This window comes from Camelus dromedarius, chromosome 9 (assembly GCF_036321535.1).
Source record: "Camelus dromedarius isolate mCamDro1 chromosome 9, mCamDro1.pat, whole genome shotgun sequence".
Lineage (NCBI taxonomy): Eukaryota > Metazoa > Chordata > Mammalia > Artiodactyla > Camelidae > Camelus > Camelus dromedarius.
The window spans coordinates 78,652,264-78,671,873 of NC_087444.1; the positions used below are offsets into that span (position 1 = coordinate 78,652,264).

A 19,610-nucleotide genomic window follows, 5' to 3' on the forward strand; every position below is an offset into this window, starting at 1 on the left:
AAAAAATCCCTGCCACGGAGAGAGTAACAGTCAAAGATCAATATCCAGAATATATTAAAGAATGTCTATAAATCAATAAATAAAATTTCTACCAATAAGTAGCATAATGCAGGGAGGGTATAAATGGGCAACTCACAGGAGAGAAGATAAATCTGGCCAACAAATGTAAATGTGTTCCCTCTCACTCGTAAATGAAAATAATACGATAAAGGAAGACCCCCCCCATCTATGGTTTTTTTCAAAAATTTTTTAAAAAATTTGATGTAGCCTTCATGAGAGCAATTTGACTGTGCTCATTGCATTGTAAAGGTGAATAATGACGATAATAATAGTAGCCAACAGCTAATAGCTATTAAGCAGTGTGTGAACATTACTTACTTTTTAACCTTCACAGCAATGCTGGCAGGTGGTAAGTATAATTCTCACTTAACAGAATAGGAAACTGAGGCACGGAAATGATTTGTGACACATCCAAGGACAAACTGGTGGCAAATGGCAAAGCCATCCTCTGACCCCAGGATGTCCGGCCTCAGGGCCCCCGGGCTGCCACAACCCTGCCTTCCACCTCCCTCCCACCCTTGGTCCTGGGTTATAGACAAGGAACCACCTAGGGGCCTGAGAAAGTTGTTGACCCTAGAGGGCGTCTGTGGCAGTGGGTGCGCGGGCTGGAAGCCTTATCCCACTTCGGCCCACCCTTACGGTGGGCGCGGCACCACAGCCCCACAACCGCACCTGGGACAGGTGGTCACTTTCGCCCTTCCGCTCCCCTCCCTATCGCCCTGTAGGCACAGGCTCCCGGAGAGGTGGGGGCAGGAGGGAAGAAGGCCGCCCGCCCCCTCGGACTTCCCCCACCTCCCACCCGCCGCCTCCGCGTCTGCGCAGCCGCAGTCGCTGCGGCGCCGGCTCTGCAGTGCCGGACAGGGTCTGGTTGGGGAGGGTGAGTCCATCGAGGGACCCCGCGGGCAGGAGGGGGCGCAGGGGAAAGGGGCTGGGGGCTCGGGCGGTGGTCCGGGGACGCGCGTGTGAGGGTGAACTTGTGCGGGCGTGACTGCGCACGGGGTGAGAGAAGGGGCGCTCTAGGGATGCGGGCCTGGGAGGGGTCTCCAAGCCTGGCCGGTGGCAATGAGCGGGGCTGGGTCCGCTTTGCGTCTGTTTCTCCTCCCAGCGCGGTCTGTCTACCGCCTGCGGGTTGCCCTGGGACTTCCGCCTCCCCGCGAGGAGGTGGGAACGGCCCCGCATTGAACGTCCTCTGTGTGCCGGCTTGTGCGGCGTGGGTGCTCTGACCCCGCCGGGATCCGGGGTCTGTGCTCGCCTCTCCGTGTGTTGAGCGCGCCGTACCTGTGTGCCCATGCACGCGCGCCCCGCGCATGTGTGCGCCCTGTGTCCGTCTGCGCACGTGTGTACCGCCTGCACTGGCGAGGAGCATGGGCCCTGAAGTCAGTGGGCTTTAGGGTCCCCCCAGCGCCCATTAGTTGCATGGCTCTGATCAAGGGCCTTCCCCGCCTGTAACAAGACAGGCGTCATTACAGTATCTGCCGCGGAGAACTGTGGCGAGGATCAGAATGATGCGGAGTTCCCCGCAGTGCCTGGCACACCTGGGCGCGCCAGGGGATGGTGGCTGCCGTGTTGCTGTCACTATTATTTATAGGGGTGGTGTAGGTTGTTATTGCATCTCCCTCTGTCCTCTGCGGATGACCCGCCTGCTGTGAGAACACTGAGGCAATGAGGTGTGAAATTCCTCACACACGCACAGCCTTCTCTCTGTCTCCTGCCCCCCCCCATGAGTCGGATCCTGCTTCTTCTGATCCGGATCCCGGGGCTCTTGTCTACACCATCTGCCGCTCCTCTCACCTGCATCTTCTCCAGTTCCCTTGCCCTCTTACCCCTCAGCCCAAACACATGATGAATTACATGTCCTGTTAAACCCAAAACAAAACAGTGCCCCCTACTAGTGCTCTCTGACTACTTTCCTACCAAGGCCAGTTTTTCTTCCCCCTTTGACAATGTTGCCTATGCTCACAGACTCCTCTCCCCAGCCCCTGCATTTTCCCCAGCACACACTGCAGTTACAAACTGACAGCCCCCGAGTCTAACCCAGTTCCACGACCTGTGCTGTTTGGCTTACATAGTGTCTTCTTTGTAAACATTTGAAATAGTTATTGGCATTTAAAAATGCAGATGTCAACTGGAAATACAGATTTCCAGTGTTTTCTTAAGAAATCAGAAGATGGGTGACACTGGGCCCACATCTTCACTTGGTAAACATTGGGCTGAATGTGGCAGCTTCTTCAGACAAGGCACCAGAGCTCTCCTTTGCCACAATCCCCGCTACTCCCTATCGCCTCTCCCCATGCATGCATCAGATGGCATGTGTTCGTATGTTCCTTACAATAGAGAAGTATTTCTCTGGACCCATGTTTCATTTTCACTTTCAGAAGCATGAAAGTAAAATCCAGACTGGTGGTGGGAGGTGGCTCTTAATTTGTCTTTTTACACCCATCTTGTTTGCATTATCTGCTGAACTCTTGGAGGTGTTTGAGTTCAGATCCTTACTGCTAGTGTTTCTGTCCCCTGGAATGCCAAATGGCCTTCACTGTTCACTCCCCTCTGCTCACCTGTCTTTCTCTTCAGGAAAATGTGAACTCAATTCATCTTCCAGTCCCCAGTACTGATCACAGGCCTGGCACAAAGTTCTGGTTGAGAAATGGTTTGAAAAAGTTGTTTCCATTCAAGTACATCATGGGAGGCAAATATTCATGGGGTCTCACAGGTGATGTGTCAACTCAGCCTTGGAGTATGGGCAGGCTTTCTAGAAGCCAACACAGAAGGGCAAGGACGTGCCAGGAAGAGGAAAAATGTTTTTGTTCCTTCATTCACTAGGTATTCACTGTGTGTGAAATCACCTTCAGTCTGGGCAGAAAGTTCACCAGGACCCTATGAGGTAGCCGTTGTTCTTACCACCACCCTCATTTTACAGACGAGCACATGGAGGCTCGGAGAGGTTAAAGTGACCTGTCAAGGTCACACAGTGAATGCATGGCAGGGCGGAAATCCACGCCATATACTCACATCCATGCCTTCCTCTTAACTACTCTGCTGTGAGAGAGACAGCTAACATCTTGTTAGTATGAGCCATCCTTTCCCCACCTTCAAGACTATTCTCTCTTCCTAGCGACATCCAAACTAGCACTTACCTACTCTTTTTCCTTTAAATCACCTCCCTTCTTTTCCCTTCTAGCAATAATGTCCTTGAGCACACTCTGCTAAGTGAAGTAAATTGGTCACAAAAGGACAGATGCTGTGTGACTCTGCTTATACAAGGTGCCTGGAGCAGTCAAGTCCATAGAGACAGAAAGTCAAATGGTGTTGGCCAGGGGCTGGGGGAGGGGGACTAGGGAAGCCTGTGTTTACTGGGGACCGAGTGTCAGATATACAAGAATTCTAGAGAAAGATGAGGGTGATGGCTGCTTAACAACGTGAATGTACTTGGTACCACTGAACTGTACGCTTAAGAATGGTTAATTGCATAAAATTTTTTGTTATGTGTATTTTAACTCAATTTTTAAAAAAGAAAGAAAAAAGGATGCTGGAGAGGGGGAATTCTCTCCCTGATGTGTCTAAAGCCACCTCCTGGGCTGACCTGGCGGTGGGCTTGTGCAGGGACTGTGGTGGTGGAGGGCTGAGGCCAAGGTAGGAACCTGGTCTCCGCCCAGATGGACACATTGAATGCATCTTGACCAGAGTGGGCCTTGAGGATGATGAAGCTGTGTGTAGGGGGGTGTGGAATGGGGAATGGGGTAAGGGGACACGATCGGTGGGGTCAGGTGTGGAGTGGACCATAGGGGTCAGAAGCGGAGAAGGGACAGCGTTTTCTGAGGCCACAGCAGATGGACTCAGTGAGCAGCTGATTGGATGTGATGGGGAGGGGGAGGCAAGTCACTGATAATGCCTGTAGAGACTGGTGGGGAAGATGGCAGAGCCCTGTTCAGGAGCGGGTGTCCCAGGAGGCAGAGCATTCCAGGGGGAGCAGGCAGAGGTGTCTGGGTAAGGCATCTGAATTTGGGTTTCAGGAGTGTGAGCCAGCCCTCTCTGTAAGGAAGACCTACGTGGTGATTAGTGAGGTAGAAGAAAAGAATATATTCTGCATGTTTGTAATTTATATATTAGTTTCTATTTGGAAATGTTTCATATCTCCTCACAGGTACAAGGTTAGCACCGTGAGCCACAATGTCTCCATCCCGGGCTCAGCTGTCATCATTTGCACGTTTGCCCTGATCCCCTTTTGTCTCTTTCCTTTTATCTCCTTGCTGAAGTACTTTAAAGCTAATCTCAGCCAACTCATCGATTCACCCCGACATACTACAAAAACACCTCTAAAAATTAATAGCATTAATTTTATCAATTAACTACATGTAATCAATGAATGAATTAATAACATTAATTTAATTAATTAGGACACTTTGTTACCTATTCATAAGGCCACTTCCACACTCAGCAAAACTATTGAGGATTCCTCGATATCACTGAATGCCCAGTCCATAACCACATTTCCTTGAGTGTCTTGAAAAGAATCTTTTTTCACAGTAGATTTCTTCGAATCTGACCCCAAACCTGGTGCCCCACGTGCATTTGCTTGTTGAGTCGCTAGATTCTTTTTGAATCTGGAGTATGTGCTCCGTGGTTTTAAAATCCAGTGTAACAGTTTCTATCTGCATAAACCTGAGCAAAGAAGGCAATGCTTACACAAGCTTTTTTCATTCACACCTGGAGAATACACTCTTTCTTCTTCTTTTAATTACTATTCATGAGGGCAGTTAGTGGGTTATGTAATGCAATGTCCTAGAACCAGAACATAAAACCGGCTTTAGAGTCTCAAGGTAAACAGTTACATAAGTCATTTGAGTTTAGATAGCTTCTTGGAAAAAAACCTCCCAAATTTCAAGTTGACAAAATATAGGATGAGAATCTTAAAGAACATTTACTTGTAAGTTATATTTTTTAATGCTAACCTGGTAAATTCTCCTCTCCCTCCCTCTTCTCTTTTTATGACAACAGAGGAGAAAGTCAGGGCCTCAGGGGGCTGGACGGAAGACTAGGAGCCTTCTCTCTGCAGCCAGAAGGATTTTGGGGGCGACTCTGTTTTCCTAAAAATTCTGGCTGCAGGCTTTGGGTCATGGAGTGAGCGTGTGTGTGCGTGTGCACCACCCTCCGGCCCTCACCTCAAAACTCCTTATTCCTTTCTTGCTTTGTTTGTTTCTAGAGCACTTGTTGCCATTTGACATGCTGTCTGTCTCTCTCCCCTCACTAGACTGTAGGCCCCACGAGGGCGGGGAGCTTTGTTCACTCACTGCCGTATCTCTGGCACCGAGATACTGTGCCTGGCACATGGCTGGCACTCTGTGAATATTTGCTGAATGACTAAATGTCTGTCAGTCCTCAGGTTCTGGATCCTGTTCCTGGGGAACCTAAAGGGCCCTGGGACGACAGGAGGAGAAGAAGCCTGCCTTGGAAGCTTCACCTCTTGGGGAGATGCAGAGTCTCAGGCCTGAGCAGATTCGGGGGCTGCTGGAGCCTGAGAGGGCCAAGACGCTGCTGCCTCGGGAAAGCAGGACCTGGGAGAAGCGTGCCGCCTTCACCAAGGACTGGGTGGCTGTGGAGGTTGGGGCCTCCGGCTGTGACAGTGATGAGAAAGGTGAGGGGCAGGGGTCCCATGGGAGGTGAGAGGAGAGGGTGTGCAGAGCCTGGGGAAAGACAACACCTTCATTCCTTCACTCATTTGTTCAACACATTTTTATGGAGCTTTGTGTCAGTCACAAAGCTGTGTAACCAGTTAGCCCCAAACTGAGTGGCTTAAAGCAGCAATCATTTATCTGCTCACGATTCTGCAGGTAGCTATGAGATGTGGCCTCAGGGGATAATTCTGCTGCCCTTTCCTGTGTTTGCCCACCCAATGAGCTGAAGGGCAGCTGGTCCGTGTACAAGGTCTGGCTGGTTTGATGGTGCTCACCAAAAGCCGTGCATCTCCAGCAGGCTAGCCCAGGCTTATTCTCAAAGGGATGGTTGCAGAGTTCCTACACCAGCAAGAGAGGGAAAGCCTGGGTTCACAAGTGCTTTTTAAGCCTCTACTGGCAACCCAGTTGCTCACAGGCCATTGGTTGAAATAAGCCATATGGGAACTACAGAATTAGTGAGGGTGGGGGCTGCCCAGCAGTGCGGATGCAGGGAGCAATGAACAAGCTGGAGGCCACTGGGAGCAAAAATCTATCACAAGCACCGACTATGTGCCAGGTGCCAGTATCTACCAATAAACAAGATGGCTCTTGTAGAGTTCCAATTTCAGTGGAGGAAACAGCCAGTAAGGAAGTTACAAGATAAAAAGAAAGGTCACATCTGATAGGAGCTGTGAAGACAGTAAAACAGGATGATTGGGGGAGCGAGACTTAGCGTGGTCCGGGAAGGAGAGGAAAGCATGAGGAAGAGTCAGTTGTTCCAAGGGCGGGGGAACAGCATCAGGGGCAGCCAGAGGTACTGGTGCAATGACCCAGCAGTGGTGAGGGGACCGTCAGCTGGGACCAGTGATGGGGCATCTTGTCTACCTTGGCAAGGAATTTGTATGTTCCTTGAGTATTGGGAAACCACAGGAAGGTTTTGAAGAGGAGAAAGACAGAATCTCATCTGTAGTCCCAAAGATTCTTCTAACTCAGTAGTTCTCAACTTGGGAGATGTTACAGCTCCCCACCCCCCTTCCCCAGGGGATTCTTGAGTTATCAGAACTGGGGAGATGGTACTGCTGTCTAGTGGGTGGAGGCTAGAAGTGCTGACAGGCGTCCCACGATGCACAGGACAGATACACAGCACAAGGATTCTGCAGCCTGAAATGTCAGCAGCGCCCAGGTTGCGAAACTCTGCATCCAGCTGTGTGTGAGAATGAGCTGTAGGATTCAGGCGGCAGGAGAGGAAGCTGGGGGGACAGAAAGGAGATTCCTGCAACTGTCTGAGACATGACCTGGCTAGGTGTGGTAGCGGTGGACATGAAGTAGTGGAGCGATTCGAGAAGCTGGGTTCTTGCTGATGGGTGTGGGGGAGGGGAGGAAGAAAAGAGACACCAAGGACGACTCCTGGGGATTTGGCCCAAACAGCTGGACAAAGGGTGCTGTCATTTGCTGAGACTGGGGCACCTGAAAGACAGCCCCCACCCCCAGCAGAATGGGGGCTGGGCCTTCTAGGAAGGGGTCCTTCCTTCTTCCACGGGAGATGAGCATGCTTGGGACAGAGGCGTGGAAAGCATGAATGTCAGTTCCAAGAGTAAAGAGGAGGTTCGGGGCTCCTGGTAGGACCTAGGTGCAGAAAGAGTGGAAACTGCTGATCTTTGACTCGATTCCCAGTTCTGTCCAGCTGAGGTGTGAGAAGGACGTTGAGGTTCGAATATGGGGAGACTTTTCCACTAGAGGCTAGAAGCTGGGGGAAGCCTCCATCATTCTGGTTTAATTGTCGCTTTTTCTCCTGCTCCGTCCCTCAGTTTTTGCCAGGAGCCTGTAGCGAAAGAACTATTGTACCCATTTGACAGGTGAAGGAATAGAGGCTGTGGCGGTGAATTACATCAGGTGACCCACTTTAAGTCTTCCAGGTAGTTAATGACAGAAACAGGATCAGAATTCAGGTCCCTCATTCTCTCTGAACCACGTGGGCCAGTGTGTGTGTGTGTGTGTGTGTGTGTGTGTGTGTGTGTGTGTATCGTCAGGAAAGGGGTGGGATGCCAGGTGGGAAAAAGCAGGGCCCACCCAGGTGGCCTGGGCACTCGCTCATGGCTCCTTTCTCCTCCTTTCCCTCCCTTGCCCAGACCTCCCATCTCCAGAGCCTGGGTTTCCTCAGGAGTGGAGCTCGGTGGAGGAAGATGACGAGTCAGAGGACTCCCAGGTAAGCTGGGGTTCCTCCCTCTTCTGACGCTGCCCCACTCTGCAGATCTCAGTGGGTTGTCACATTCCCCTCCTCAACTTGGAATTTCCCCTCCCTACACAATCTGTTTGGGGATGTGAGCCCCAAGAGGTCTCCCATGGGAAATAGGATATATTCCACAATGGCCAGACATGGAGCGGAGGGTCTCATGTGGTGAATGTAACTCCATCCATGTACACCGTCCACCCCTTCACTCATAAATCCTTCATAAATTAACCGTTTTTTCATCTCTCCTCTCATTCATCCACCCAACATTTCATCTGCCTACACATCCATATACCCATTCCATCCATCCATTATCTATCCACCCATTATCCATCCATCCATCTATCTACCTACACTATCTGTCTAACCACTTATCCATACATCCACTCACCCTTCTATCCATCCATCCATCCATCTACCCATTCATTCATCCCTCTACCTCATCTGTCTAGCCGCTTATCCATCCATCCATCAACCCTCCCATCCACTCATCCAATCCATTCACCCATCTACCCACTGAACAGCCACCATTCATCTGCCCTCTAATTCATCTACGCAGACTTTCACTTGCCTACTCATCCACACACCCATTCCATCCATCCATATATCCAGTCATCTATATATCCAATCACCCACCCATTCATCCATATGCAATCACTTCATCCATTCAACCCACCCACTCACCCATCCATCTATTCACTCATCTATCTACCAACCTATTCTTCCATCCACTACATGTTGGCTATTGTAAGTATTTGGCTACTGTTCAGCCACCTATATGCCTACTGATCCATCCATCCAACCGTCCGTCCATCCATCCATCCATCCATCCATCACTACCTATTAGGTTTTAATCCAAACTCTGTGGGTAAAACCAAAAAGAATTATCAAGCACATTCTTTTCATTTAAAGACCTGATGTTTTCTCTGGGCTGCATAAGACATCAGTATGTGAAATAATAACAGTGGTACTTCTATTTACAGATTTATCTTATACATTAGGAAAAAAAATCACATCACCACTCTCAGCAGTACATGAAGGTCCCACCTCCCCGTCATATATCAGAAATCCACCTTGGACTGTCTCAAGCCAGAAAAAGGCTTTACTGACACAGCTGGGGCAGGGCGGAGGCAGGCTGGACAACCAACCATGACAATGCGGAAAAAAGTGCTGGCTCCAGGTGGGATGGCTCAAGGGAAGAAGAAACTAACTCTGTGGGCCAAGAGGTTTATTCTTGAATGTCCAAGAGATTCCCTGAGATGTTCTAGGAGACACCACATCTGGGATTTTAGGGGTGAGGAATTTCCCAGGCAGAGCAGAGGTACCACAGTGAACGGGAGAGCACTGGCCCCATCTTCACTGGGCTCATGGTCACTGAGGTAGACAGACAGTAAGCAAAATAAGTAGCTAAACTCTAAATGGTGCTGGGTGGTAATAGTGCCATGGAGAAAAAATTAAGCAGGGTTATAGGCCTCCGAGGTGGGGGTAAGGGCTGCTATTTTCAGAAGAGTTCCAGGGAAGACCCCACCGAGAAGGAGATATTGGAGGAAAGACCTGAAGGAGGTGGGGTAGTGAGACTTGCAGATATCTAGTGGGAAGAGTTTCTGGGTAGAGGGGGCACAGCAGGTGCAAGGGCCCTGGGGTAGGGGCGTGCCTGGCACATGTGAGGAACAGCAAGTTGCGGGGGAGGTCAGTGGGAGGGAATAGCAGATGAGGTCATGGAGGTGATGGGGTGGATGAGGCAGGATTCTCTTGACCATGCTAAAATGTTGGCTTTCGCTCTGAGTAGGGTGGACGCTGTAGGAGTGCTCTGGACAGAGGAGGGCCATGTTCTGACTTATGTATTAACAGGACCCTCTGGCTGCCAAGTTCCATGCCAAGGAGGCTGGGTGTATCCTGTAGATGGTGGGGAGCCAATGGGGACTTGGGGAGTTACAGAAGTCACTCCGGTAGCCCGTGTGGAAGGGAGGGGGTTGGATGAGGCAGAGGGAGAGGGGGAGGTGTAGAAGCCAGTTGGAAGCCACCAGTTAGAAAGAAAAATTGGTCTGAACGACACAGACGAGAGCTGCATCGACCTCTTGCATGTTACGAGCCTGACATGATTGTAAGCGATTCCTGTTATTAACCCATTAATGAACTTAACACTTGCTAACTCTCTTATTAACCCGTGAGCCCTGTGAGAAAGTTGATGTGGTTTCCCTCCCTTTCAGATGAGACTAGGGCAGGGGAGGTACCCAGAGGCCTCTGTGACAGCATTCATTCGTTCATTCACTCATTCACCCTGTCACCAGCTCATTCCACCAGCATTGATGGAACACAGGCTGGGGCTGGGAGGAGGGGGCACCTCAATGGCAGGCAGTGGGTCCTCACCCAGGGGAGCTTTCTGCATGGACAGAGCCGGGAGGTGGCTCCTTTCCAAAAAAAAAAAAAAAAAAAAAAGGATTAGGCCAAATGGGACCAGAGACCTTTAATAGCAATAATTGGCAGGGTTCTCAGCCCTCCCCGTGTGGCTACCTCAACTTATTTGCTTCTGTTAATAGTTCTTGAGGTAGGATCTGTTATGATCCTATTTTACAGATGGAAAAACTAAGGCACAGAGAGGTTAAGTAAACCTTCCCTAGGTCACTACGCTTATAAGTGGGAGAGCTGGGATTTGAACCCAGTGCATTTCTTAACCACTAAAGTATCCTGTCTGTGTGGGACTTTATCCTCCCCCAAGAGAGGACTGGGGATAAGAGATGAGGCTTCTTCCCATCCCACTCTTCGGGTGTGTCACTCCTCCCTGTGAAGGAAGGAGGGAAGGAGAGGAGTTACTTTCCTGCTATTTCCGAGAGGCAGTAGTTCCCACTCTGCAGCCCTGCAGGAAACCAGGGAGGAGGAAAAAGCCCCGTTACTCCCGTCCCATGAAGTACAAACGTGCATCGCAAGTGCAAACCTTCTAAGAGTATGAGGTGAAGAGAGAAGGAGCCTCGGTGAAAGTTGCCACACTGGCAAAACTCATCTACAGCATCAGAAATCCAGGCATTGGTGGCCTTTGAGGCGGGGTAAATGAGGGAGCGGGGGAGCATGCAAGGGGGTCATTGTGGGGTGCTGATAACGACCTGCTTCTGGTTCTGGGCACTGGTTGCACAATTCACCTTCTGAAGATTCCTCAAGCTGTACACCTAGGATGCGTGCAATTTTCCCCTGGCATAATATACTTCAACAGAATGTCTTTGAAGGTTGTCCTATATCTTTGCAGGCATTTTTCCCCCCTGGTAGTTGAGACTGAACTGGGATTTTTGTGCAAGGGACTTACTGAGGGAGTGTGTTCTCTGGTGGAACCTGTAAGGGGGAGGGACGCTGGGAAGGAGGAGAAGGAATAAGGCAAATATGTGGGTTTAACTGAGGTTCAGTCTCACCTGCTCCCATGGGGCGCTCTGGAGGGTGAATGGCACCAGCCCTTCTCTGAGCCAGGGGAGCCTTTCATCTCTCATCGCTGGTTGTGGATGGCTGTTGGGGGTCAGTGTAACCTTCTAGGTGACTCTCTAGGGCGGTGGCTCCCATTAGCAAAGGGCATTTCTCAGGAGAAAGAGAACAACCATGAATACAAACCATAAATCATCAAGTTAGCAGCTAATACTCACAGCCGCTGGAGGAGAAATCAGGGGGAACCGGGTGAGGCACCAATGGGTCTATTACATGGGGGGTGGTGGTGGGGGTGGAACGCTGTGTGTGTGTGTGTGTGTAAAATTTTTGAATTTCAGATGACCTGTATGTCTTACATTTTCTTAAATGTATCCCCTGCTTTTTAACAATTGAGGCATAAGTGTTTCCAATAAAATGCATGGATCACTAAGTCTGACACACATTATGCCTGTGTTAACTCACACCCCGATCAGGACAGAGGGCAGGGCAGCGTCCTCGAAAACGCCTCCGTCTTCCTTTCCAGTCTGACTCACTCCTCACCCCGGTTCTGATTCCTGCTTGTGTAGATTAGTTTTGCCTCTTATTGAGCTTCTTATAAATAGAGCCCTACAGTCAACAACATATATTTCTTAACCCCCTAAAAAGGAGATTACAGCAAGATTATTATTCTGCCAGTTTCCACAACAATATATTCTGTGCAGCTTTCTGTTTTGATCGCCTTTGTTCTTTTTTAAATCTACTTTTTCCAGCTGCCGGATATTCCATAGTATGGTTGTCAGACTCTTGTCCTCAACTGATGAGTTATTAGGTTGTCATTGTTTTTTGTTGCCACAGGAGAACGAATGTTTGCACAGTTGGCTTAATTTCCTGTAGCGTGGATTATGAGGAACTTCATAAAAATCCACATTCTCAGGTCCTACCTAAGATCCACTGCATCAAAAAAACCCAAGGGTGGAGCCCAAGATGTGTGTAGAGCCCTCCCAGGGGTTTTCTGATGCGCCGCCAGGTCTGGGAACGGCCTGTGTGGGGTGTTCTCCCCAGGCTGTAAAGGCAGGTTTGGAACGAGACCCACCTAGTGGGGCAGAGCAGGCTAGAGGGAGGAATTGGCTCTTTCCCGGAGATCAGGGGTGGGAATCCCATCAATGGTTTCTGCTGTGTTTCAACATCCCATAGTACGTATCCCCTCCATTTCTCTTCTTTTACGGACTGTTTTGTTTTTTTTTTTTTTTGATGGTCACCACTGCCTAGCTTTCCAGATAACTCATTATGTCATATGCCACTCCCCAAACTTCCCTGATAGTTTTAAACGCATCGTTATTTTGGAGAAGAATTTCCACTGTTAAACACTGTGTCTTCCCGTCCTTCCTCAGGGTATGCCTTTCCATCCATTCATTCATTTGACAACTATTTACAGACTTGGACTCCGTGCCAGGCACTGTTCCAAGCACTGGGGATGTAGCCATGAGCAAACTAAACTCTCTGCCTTCTTTGAGGATGGAAGAAAGAGTGCTGAGGCGGGGAGATGGGTGGTCCTGGGGCCTTCCATGGGAAGGTACTGACGCATGCTGTCCTGTACAGAGCGGTGTGGGAATGGTTTTCTAAGCAAGTGGTGGAAAGGCATTCTAGGCAGAAGAAACCATAAGTTTAAAGGCTTGGAGGTGAGAGTGGCTGGGGCAGCGTGGCTGCAGCTTTGGAAGGAGCCTCTGGCTGACCCATGGAGAAGAACTGGGGGTGGGGGACGTGTCAAGTTAAGAAACGAGAGCGACGGTGGCTGTGACCAGCGTGGTGGTGCTGGAGGGGATGGAAGCCATCCGTGTCTGCATGTATTTGGAGGGTGAAGCCAGCCAACAGCATTTGCTGATGGGTTGCATGTGGGCGTTGAGAGAGCGAGGCGTCGGGGTGTCGCAGCTGGAGGGGCCTGACTGATAGGTTTGGGGGAAACTGCACAAATATCCTAATAGCCCTCCCCCCACCTAGGTATTAGGCTCCTCGGGGACGTGCAAAGTTCCCGATGCTCGTGAGACATCCAAGTGGAGACAGCAAACAGATAGTGAGATTTATAAGTCAGGGATTTAGGGGAGGGGCTGGGTCAGGAAACACACACACACACACACACACACACACACACACACACACACACACACACACACGTCATTAGAGTACCATTATCCTGACACGTCCTCTGCTAGGGCGTAGATGTGGTTCTTGTTTTTGTTATATTTATCATATGTCTAATCACTTCATTGTATAGTTTTTAATTCAAACAGCTTCACAGCTGATGAACTGTTTTATTCCCAAACCTATAATCCCATTTCCCTGCAAGGGACAGTGGTGGCCCCCTCCCCTTCCGATGTTTACACTTTTTCTTTTTCTTCTCCTTTGTCTTTTCTGTTCCAGGGCTTTGTGGAGTGGTCGAAGGCCCCACAACAAACGACCATAGTCTTGGTGGTGTGTGTGCTTTTCCTGTTCCTGGTCTTAACAGGGATGCCTATGATGTTTCACATTTAACGATGATGGTGGCTATTGTTTCAAAATAGATGCCCAGTGTCATGCTAAGGAAGTGCCCTGATGAAAAATCAGAAATAGGTCTTGAATATTATCAAATGCCTTTTACACATCCATTGAGATGATTTGCATTTGTATTTAACCTTTTATGTGAGGTTTTGCATTACCGTATTTCACTGAACTTAAGACACCATCGATTGTAAAACACGTATTATTTTGTAAACCACTGAGAAGGAAAAAAAAAGTGCTACTTAACTGTAAGATGCCACCAAGCTGAAGATGCATCCTGCCTCCAGAGAAGGTGAACACATGTGCAGCTGAAGGTCGCTGGAATCTGATAGATTTCTTAATTAGAGATCATCTTTGCCTTCTTAGGATCATGGTGCCCCCGTCTTCAGACACTGAATTCTATTTCTTGATATTTTGTGTAGGATTCTTGCCTCTGTCTTCTCATGTAAGATTGGCGCCATCTGTGTTCAATTTTGGTATCACAGCTGAACTTGCATCGTAGAAGGACTTGAGCAATGTCTAACCTGCTTCTGTGCTTTTGAATAGTTTCTGTAGCGTGAGAAGTATCAATTCCTTGACATTTTGAAAGAATTCACCAGTCATGTAACCGGGTCCTAGAGCTACGGAGGGGCCATTTCAGCGAGTTCTTGGATGGCTTCCTCAGTTTCTTCTCATATTATCAGCTTATTAACACTTTTTCCTGCAATAATTTTTGATGACTTACAGTTTTCTTCTATCCCCTAGACCATTCTTCACTCCATTGTGCTTCCCCTGAGATGATTAGCTTAATTATGCATACTCTCCTATAATTACACAAAAGTCTCTTTATTTTGTTCTGTGCCCTTTCTTCCTTTCAACCTCTGTTTGTGGCTATTCGATTTGTCAAAGGTTTATCTCGTTTATTATTATTATTCTGAAGAGCCAGCTTTAGGATTTATTTATGTCCATTATTTCCCTAGTTCATAATTTGTTTTCCTTCAACATGTACTGGGTTCATTTTTTATTGTTTCTATTCCTTGTCTCAATTTTTAAGTTGAGTACTTAATTCATTTATAGTCTCTTTTAACAAAATTATTTGCTATACTAGTGTACTTAATAATGTAAATGTACTTCTGGTTATAGCCTTGGCCACATCTTAAAGTTTGATAATTTGTGTTCTTGTTTATGTTGTTGTGTAAGTATTATAGTATTTCTAAAGAGTGCTTTGAAACTCAGTGATTGGGTTTCTTTAAAAAGTTTGTTTTCTTGGTTTACTGCACGGTGAACAGAGAACGTGGCCTATATCTGCTTTCAGAACCTTTTGAAAAGCTGTTGTCATGGCCTAGAACATGTCCAATGTTTGTACGTGTTTCGTGGACGTTTAAGATGAATATATATTTCCTGTCTGTAGAATTCAAAACTCGACCTAGTCGGTTAACTCAGTCTTATCAATTATGTTGTTCAGAACCATGTGCTGTTTAATTTGTGCCTACCCTATACGTCAAAAACCAGTAAGGCTATGTGAAAATCTGTTAGTATGATTACGTTTGTCAGTCTGTTTTTATAATCCTACTTTATGCATTCAGCAACTGTGCGATTTGGTGCGTATAATACTTGCAGCATTGTTACGTCTTTGCCAATTAAATAATACGTGTAGAACACCGAACACAGAGCCAAGCATAGAGTAGGCACTCAATAAATGTTGGTTAAAAGCTGATTCTGAATCCTTTGTCCAATGTGGGATGATTGTCTTTAACCAACTTAATCCCTTGCCTTAAATCTTACCTTGTCTCGTAGTGGTTGATAGCAACATCCCGCCCTTTTAAACTCCGTGTGTGTGTGTGTGTGTGTGTGTGTGTGTGTGTGTGTGTGTGTGTGTGTGTGTGTGTGTGTGTGTGTGTGTGTAGACTCCTAGAGTCATTTTGTTTTAACAGGACTTGCAGTGGACTCTCTTGAGTTTGCTAGAAAAATCAGGTCGGGCGTGTATGGGGGTCTCACCTTGTCCCTCTCTGGCTGATCGTATCCAATAAGCCACAACTGGCCCTTGAAGGAAGTACAAGCCTCAGCCGTTACATTCATTAAGATTTTATTGGCTGCAAATAGGAGAGGCTCAATTCAAATAAGCTTAAGCAAAGAGATCAGTTATTGATTCACTTACATCAACGTTCAGGATGCAGTGGGATTAATGTAGAGCTGGTTCCCCAGGCCTAAAAATATCGCTGAGGACTTTCCTCTCCGTGGGCCTCCCAATTACCTCCCTTTTGGGGGTAGCCGCCCTCTCCTTCTCCACGTGCACCCCTGATGCTCTGTTCTTCACCCAGCAGCCAGACAGATCCCGTTAAACCATAATTAAGACCATTGACGATCCGCCCGCTTCAGCAGGTAAAAGCCAAGGTCCTGGCAGTGGCGGTCCAGCCCCACGCAAACCGGCCTGCGCTCCCATCTCCGCCTTTGCTCTGTCCGCTCCAGCCGCACTGGCCTTTCTGGTCCAACCAGCCATCATGCACCTGCCTCAGGACCTTTGCATCGGCTCTGGAATGAACCTCTGCCTGGAATGCTCTTCCCCCAGAAGCCCACATGGCTCCCTCAGCCCTTCAGGTTTCTGCTCAAACGTCGCTTCCTTAGGGAGGATTTCTCTGACCACCCCAAGTAGCACCTCCCTCCGCGGGCCGCTCTGCTTGTCCTCATAGCCTGTATCACCGCCTGACGGTTACAGGTTAACGCGGCTCCTGTTTGGCGTCCTCCTCCTCTGGTGGCTTTCCCTGGAGGGACTTGGTCTTCGGAAGGTCGAGCTGGGGGAGGGGCTGCAGAGATCAGGCTGTGTCTCCCAGGAACTCTCCCTACACGCACACCAGCGTGCGGGGCCCCTCCCACTGGGGCCCCCCTCCCCCATGCGCTTGAAGCTGCTCTGTCCCTTCCTGGAACAGGACATGTTGGACCCAGGTTCGTATCTGCATATAGTATCTGGGGAATATGGTGGAGGGGGAAACAGGTCAGATAAGTTGGCAAATACGGCAACTCTAAACTCAGGGGGAAGTAGCTGGGGTGCCCAGCCACTGGTCCATGCCTTGCAGTTCTCATCGTGAGACTACAGCAGTGCTGGTCGTGGGAGAGGTTTTGGGGTTGGTGGGCTTGCTGCAAGCTGCTTCCAGGGAGCGGCTTCAGCATCCGGGACCTTGGTATTTATGGAACGCCAGTTTCTCTTCCTCTTGATCTTGTCTGTAATCCCTAAATTTCAAAAGCTTTGAAACAAATATTTTTGATGACTCTTGCTCCAGGGGCTCAGCTCCTTGCAAAGCTGTAGAGACTCTGAGCTCGCCGGGGGTTCCACTCTTTCGGCAGCAGGAAGGACTCAGGGTAGACTTGCCAAGCGTCCTCCCCACCCACCCCTGCTCCGGGGCAGGGACCGGAGGTCACAGCGGGCCAGCCAGCCAAAACACGAGGCAGTGCGGGAGCAGTACCGCCGTGGGAGCCCCTCACCCCGAGAAGGCAGGCCAGGGCCCTCGCAGTCCGACCAGGCCGGCTCTCCCTGCAGCCTTGGCGGGCGGGCTCGGTGGACCGACGCCGGCCCCGCCCCCGGCCCTGTGGCCCCGCCCCCGGCCCTGTGGCCCCGCCCCTGCCGCCGGCCAGGCTGACCGGCGGCTCTTCGGCCGGTGAGGGCCTGTTTCTCCTCTTCCCCTAGGTGGTTGAACTCAGCTCCCTGTCTGTAACCTAGGGTCCCATTTCACCAATGTATCCATTCACCTGCCGTTTCCTGAACACCTACCGCGTCTGGAAGCCTGGGCCGGGCAAAGGTCAGAGGGAGGGGCCAGACTGTGCGGGCCATTATCCTCAGTGGCGCTAGGGCTGGGGCTGGTGGCATTTTAACTACTCACTCAGTCACTCAGTATTTCTTGAGGACCCACTGTGCACTATGGCCTGGGTGATGTCCAGGGTACGGGGAGGAACCAACTGTGTTGTCCCTGACCCTGAATGGCTCAGGGCTGATGCTGGGATGTACTACTGTTCGTTCAGTCACCTGGCACTTCTTGGAGACCTAGTATGTGCTGAGGCCTGGGCTGGGCAAAGTCTGGATCACAGGAAGGGACCAGAATTGCATGGTCTCTGACCCTGAAAAGGCTTCAGGGGTGGTGCTGAGGATGTTCACCTATTCATTCATTTACCTGATCTTTTCATTCTTATCTCCTGAGGGCCTACTGCGTGCAAGACCTGGGTTGGATGATATCCGGGGCACAGGGAATGCCAACTCTGTGGTCCCTGACTCCGAATGACTCCGAATGACTCCAAGGGCTGGTGCTGGGAATTACAACAGTCCATTCAGTCACCGGCACTTCAGGACCTACTGTGTGGCCTGTGTGATGCCAAGAACGCAGGGAAGACTCAGACACTGTGGTTGCTGACTCTGCAGGACATCAGGACCGGGTCAGGGGTTTTCCTCTTATTCATTCACCTGACATTTCTTCACGACCTACTGTGTGCCAAGGCCTGTGCAGGTAATGCCAGGACAGGAGTCAAAAGGGCAGACAGACTGTCCCCTCCCAGGCCCCTCACCAGCCTTCTTTGTAGGGCCGAGAGCTGAGGGAGCTGGCAGGCAGGGAGGCAGCTGTGTCTCTATGTTTGTCTGTGTATCTCTTTCCCTTTCTCTCTTGGCTGAAGATCCCCTGTGTTTGAGTTACTTTTAAGGCTTGACACATTAGTTTCTGATAAATTACATCACTTTTTCAACCTTTCTGGGTGGGCAAGGAAATCTGAATATTGACTGGACAATGGATGATATTAAGAAGTTATTCATTTCATTATGTGATAATGTTGTGGTTGTATAGAAGATACTTTTTTTTTCCTTAGAGATGTAAGCTAAGGTATTTACCATTTAGTGAGATCATGTCCGTAATTTACTTTAGACCTGGAAACTATACCTGTAGACATATGTTCATGACCTATTTTAAAAGCAAGTACATATTACAAAATATGGTAAGTTCCATTATTTAAAAAATTTTAGGTATTGTATTTCTATGTTACCAAAATTATTTTTAAAGGTATTGAATATGGGCATTTATTATACTTTATACCTTTTTGTATAATTGAAAGTCTCCTAATATATTCTTTAAACGTAGGGACTGTTTTTAATGCAAAGGGGCTCTGTTGTCCTACAACACAGGACAATTTGCTGGTCAAACTTGTAAGAAAGGCATTCTTCACTTATAACTGAAAAATATTTTCCAGCGATTTTTTTTTTTCCTGGAGCCGAACAAAACACAGTGAGTCTAGTAACACAAGGTGTCTCCGATGCCAACAAATGAAAGCAAGGTGCAAAACGGCTCTGCACGCTGCCATTTGTGTAGAAAGGTGTGCTGTACAACTTTGTAGTGTTATTTAGGCATGTAAACAAACACCATGTAAACATTTGCTTACAGATGCATAGAACATTCTGCAAAGATACCAGAAACTGTTGAGAGTGGCAGCCTTGAGGGAGGAGAACTTGCGGGCTGGGTGGGGAGGAGGATGGGGCGAGATTACTGTATTACCTTTTTTTTTAACTTTATAAATTGTGGACCACGTGAATTACATAAGCTCATGCTGTGCGATTAGAACTTGCGTCTCACCCCAAGAGCAGGGGGACTGCATCAGTGATTCCCATTTTTCACTATTCCCTGTAGTCACACGGGTGGGCTGGCCCTTCCTACACTGCCCCTGGCTCTGCTGTGGGGCCTGCTGTGGCCAGTGGGACTAGAAGCAGACTTGACATACTCAGGCTTGAAGCTGTGCTG

At 49.0% G+C, this 19,610-nt stretch overlaps 1 protein-coding gene across 2 annotated transcripts; it reads left to right on the forward strand.

Moving 5' to 3' along the window:
* Positions 1-896: 896 nt before the first annotated feature.
* SMIM17 (small integral membrane protein 17) lies at positions 897-18,428 on the forward strand. Of its 2 annotated transcripts, none has more exons than XM_064489929.1 (4): positions 897-937; positions 5,434-5,692; positions 7,841-7,917; positions 18,033-18,428. In XM_064489929.1, the coding sequence occupies exons 2-4, from the start codon at positions 5,530-5,532 to the stop codon at positions 18,111-18,113; spliced, it is 321 nt and encodes a 106-aa protein (XP_064345999.1). In that variant the 5' UTR covers positions 897-937; positions 5,434-5,529; the 3' UTR covers positions 18,114-18,428. The 2 variants fall into 2 exon arrangements, with proteins under 2 accessions (XP_064345999.1, XP_031313291.1); XM_031457431.2 differs by lacking the exon at positions 18,033-18,428 and adding an exon at positions 13,747-15,559.
* Positions 18,429-19,610: the final 1,182 nt, after the last annotated feature.

Coding starts and splice junctions, on each gene's coding strand:
- SMIM17 (XM_031457431.2), top strand. CDS start 5,530: ATGCAGAGTCTCAGGCCTGAGCAGATTCGGGGGCTGCTGGAGCCTGAG. Junction 5,693..7,840: donor CTGTGACAGTGATGAGAAAG/GTGAGGGGCAGG, acceptor TCCCTTGCCCAG/ACCTCCCATCTCCAGAGCCT. Junction 7,918..13,746: donor ACGAGTCAGAGGACTCCCAG/GTAAGCTGGGGT, acceptor TTTCTGTTCCAG/GGCTTTGTGGAGTGGTCGAA.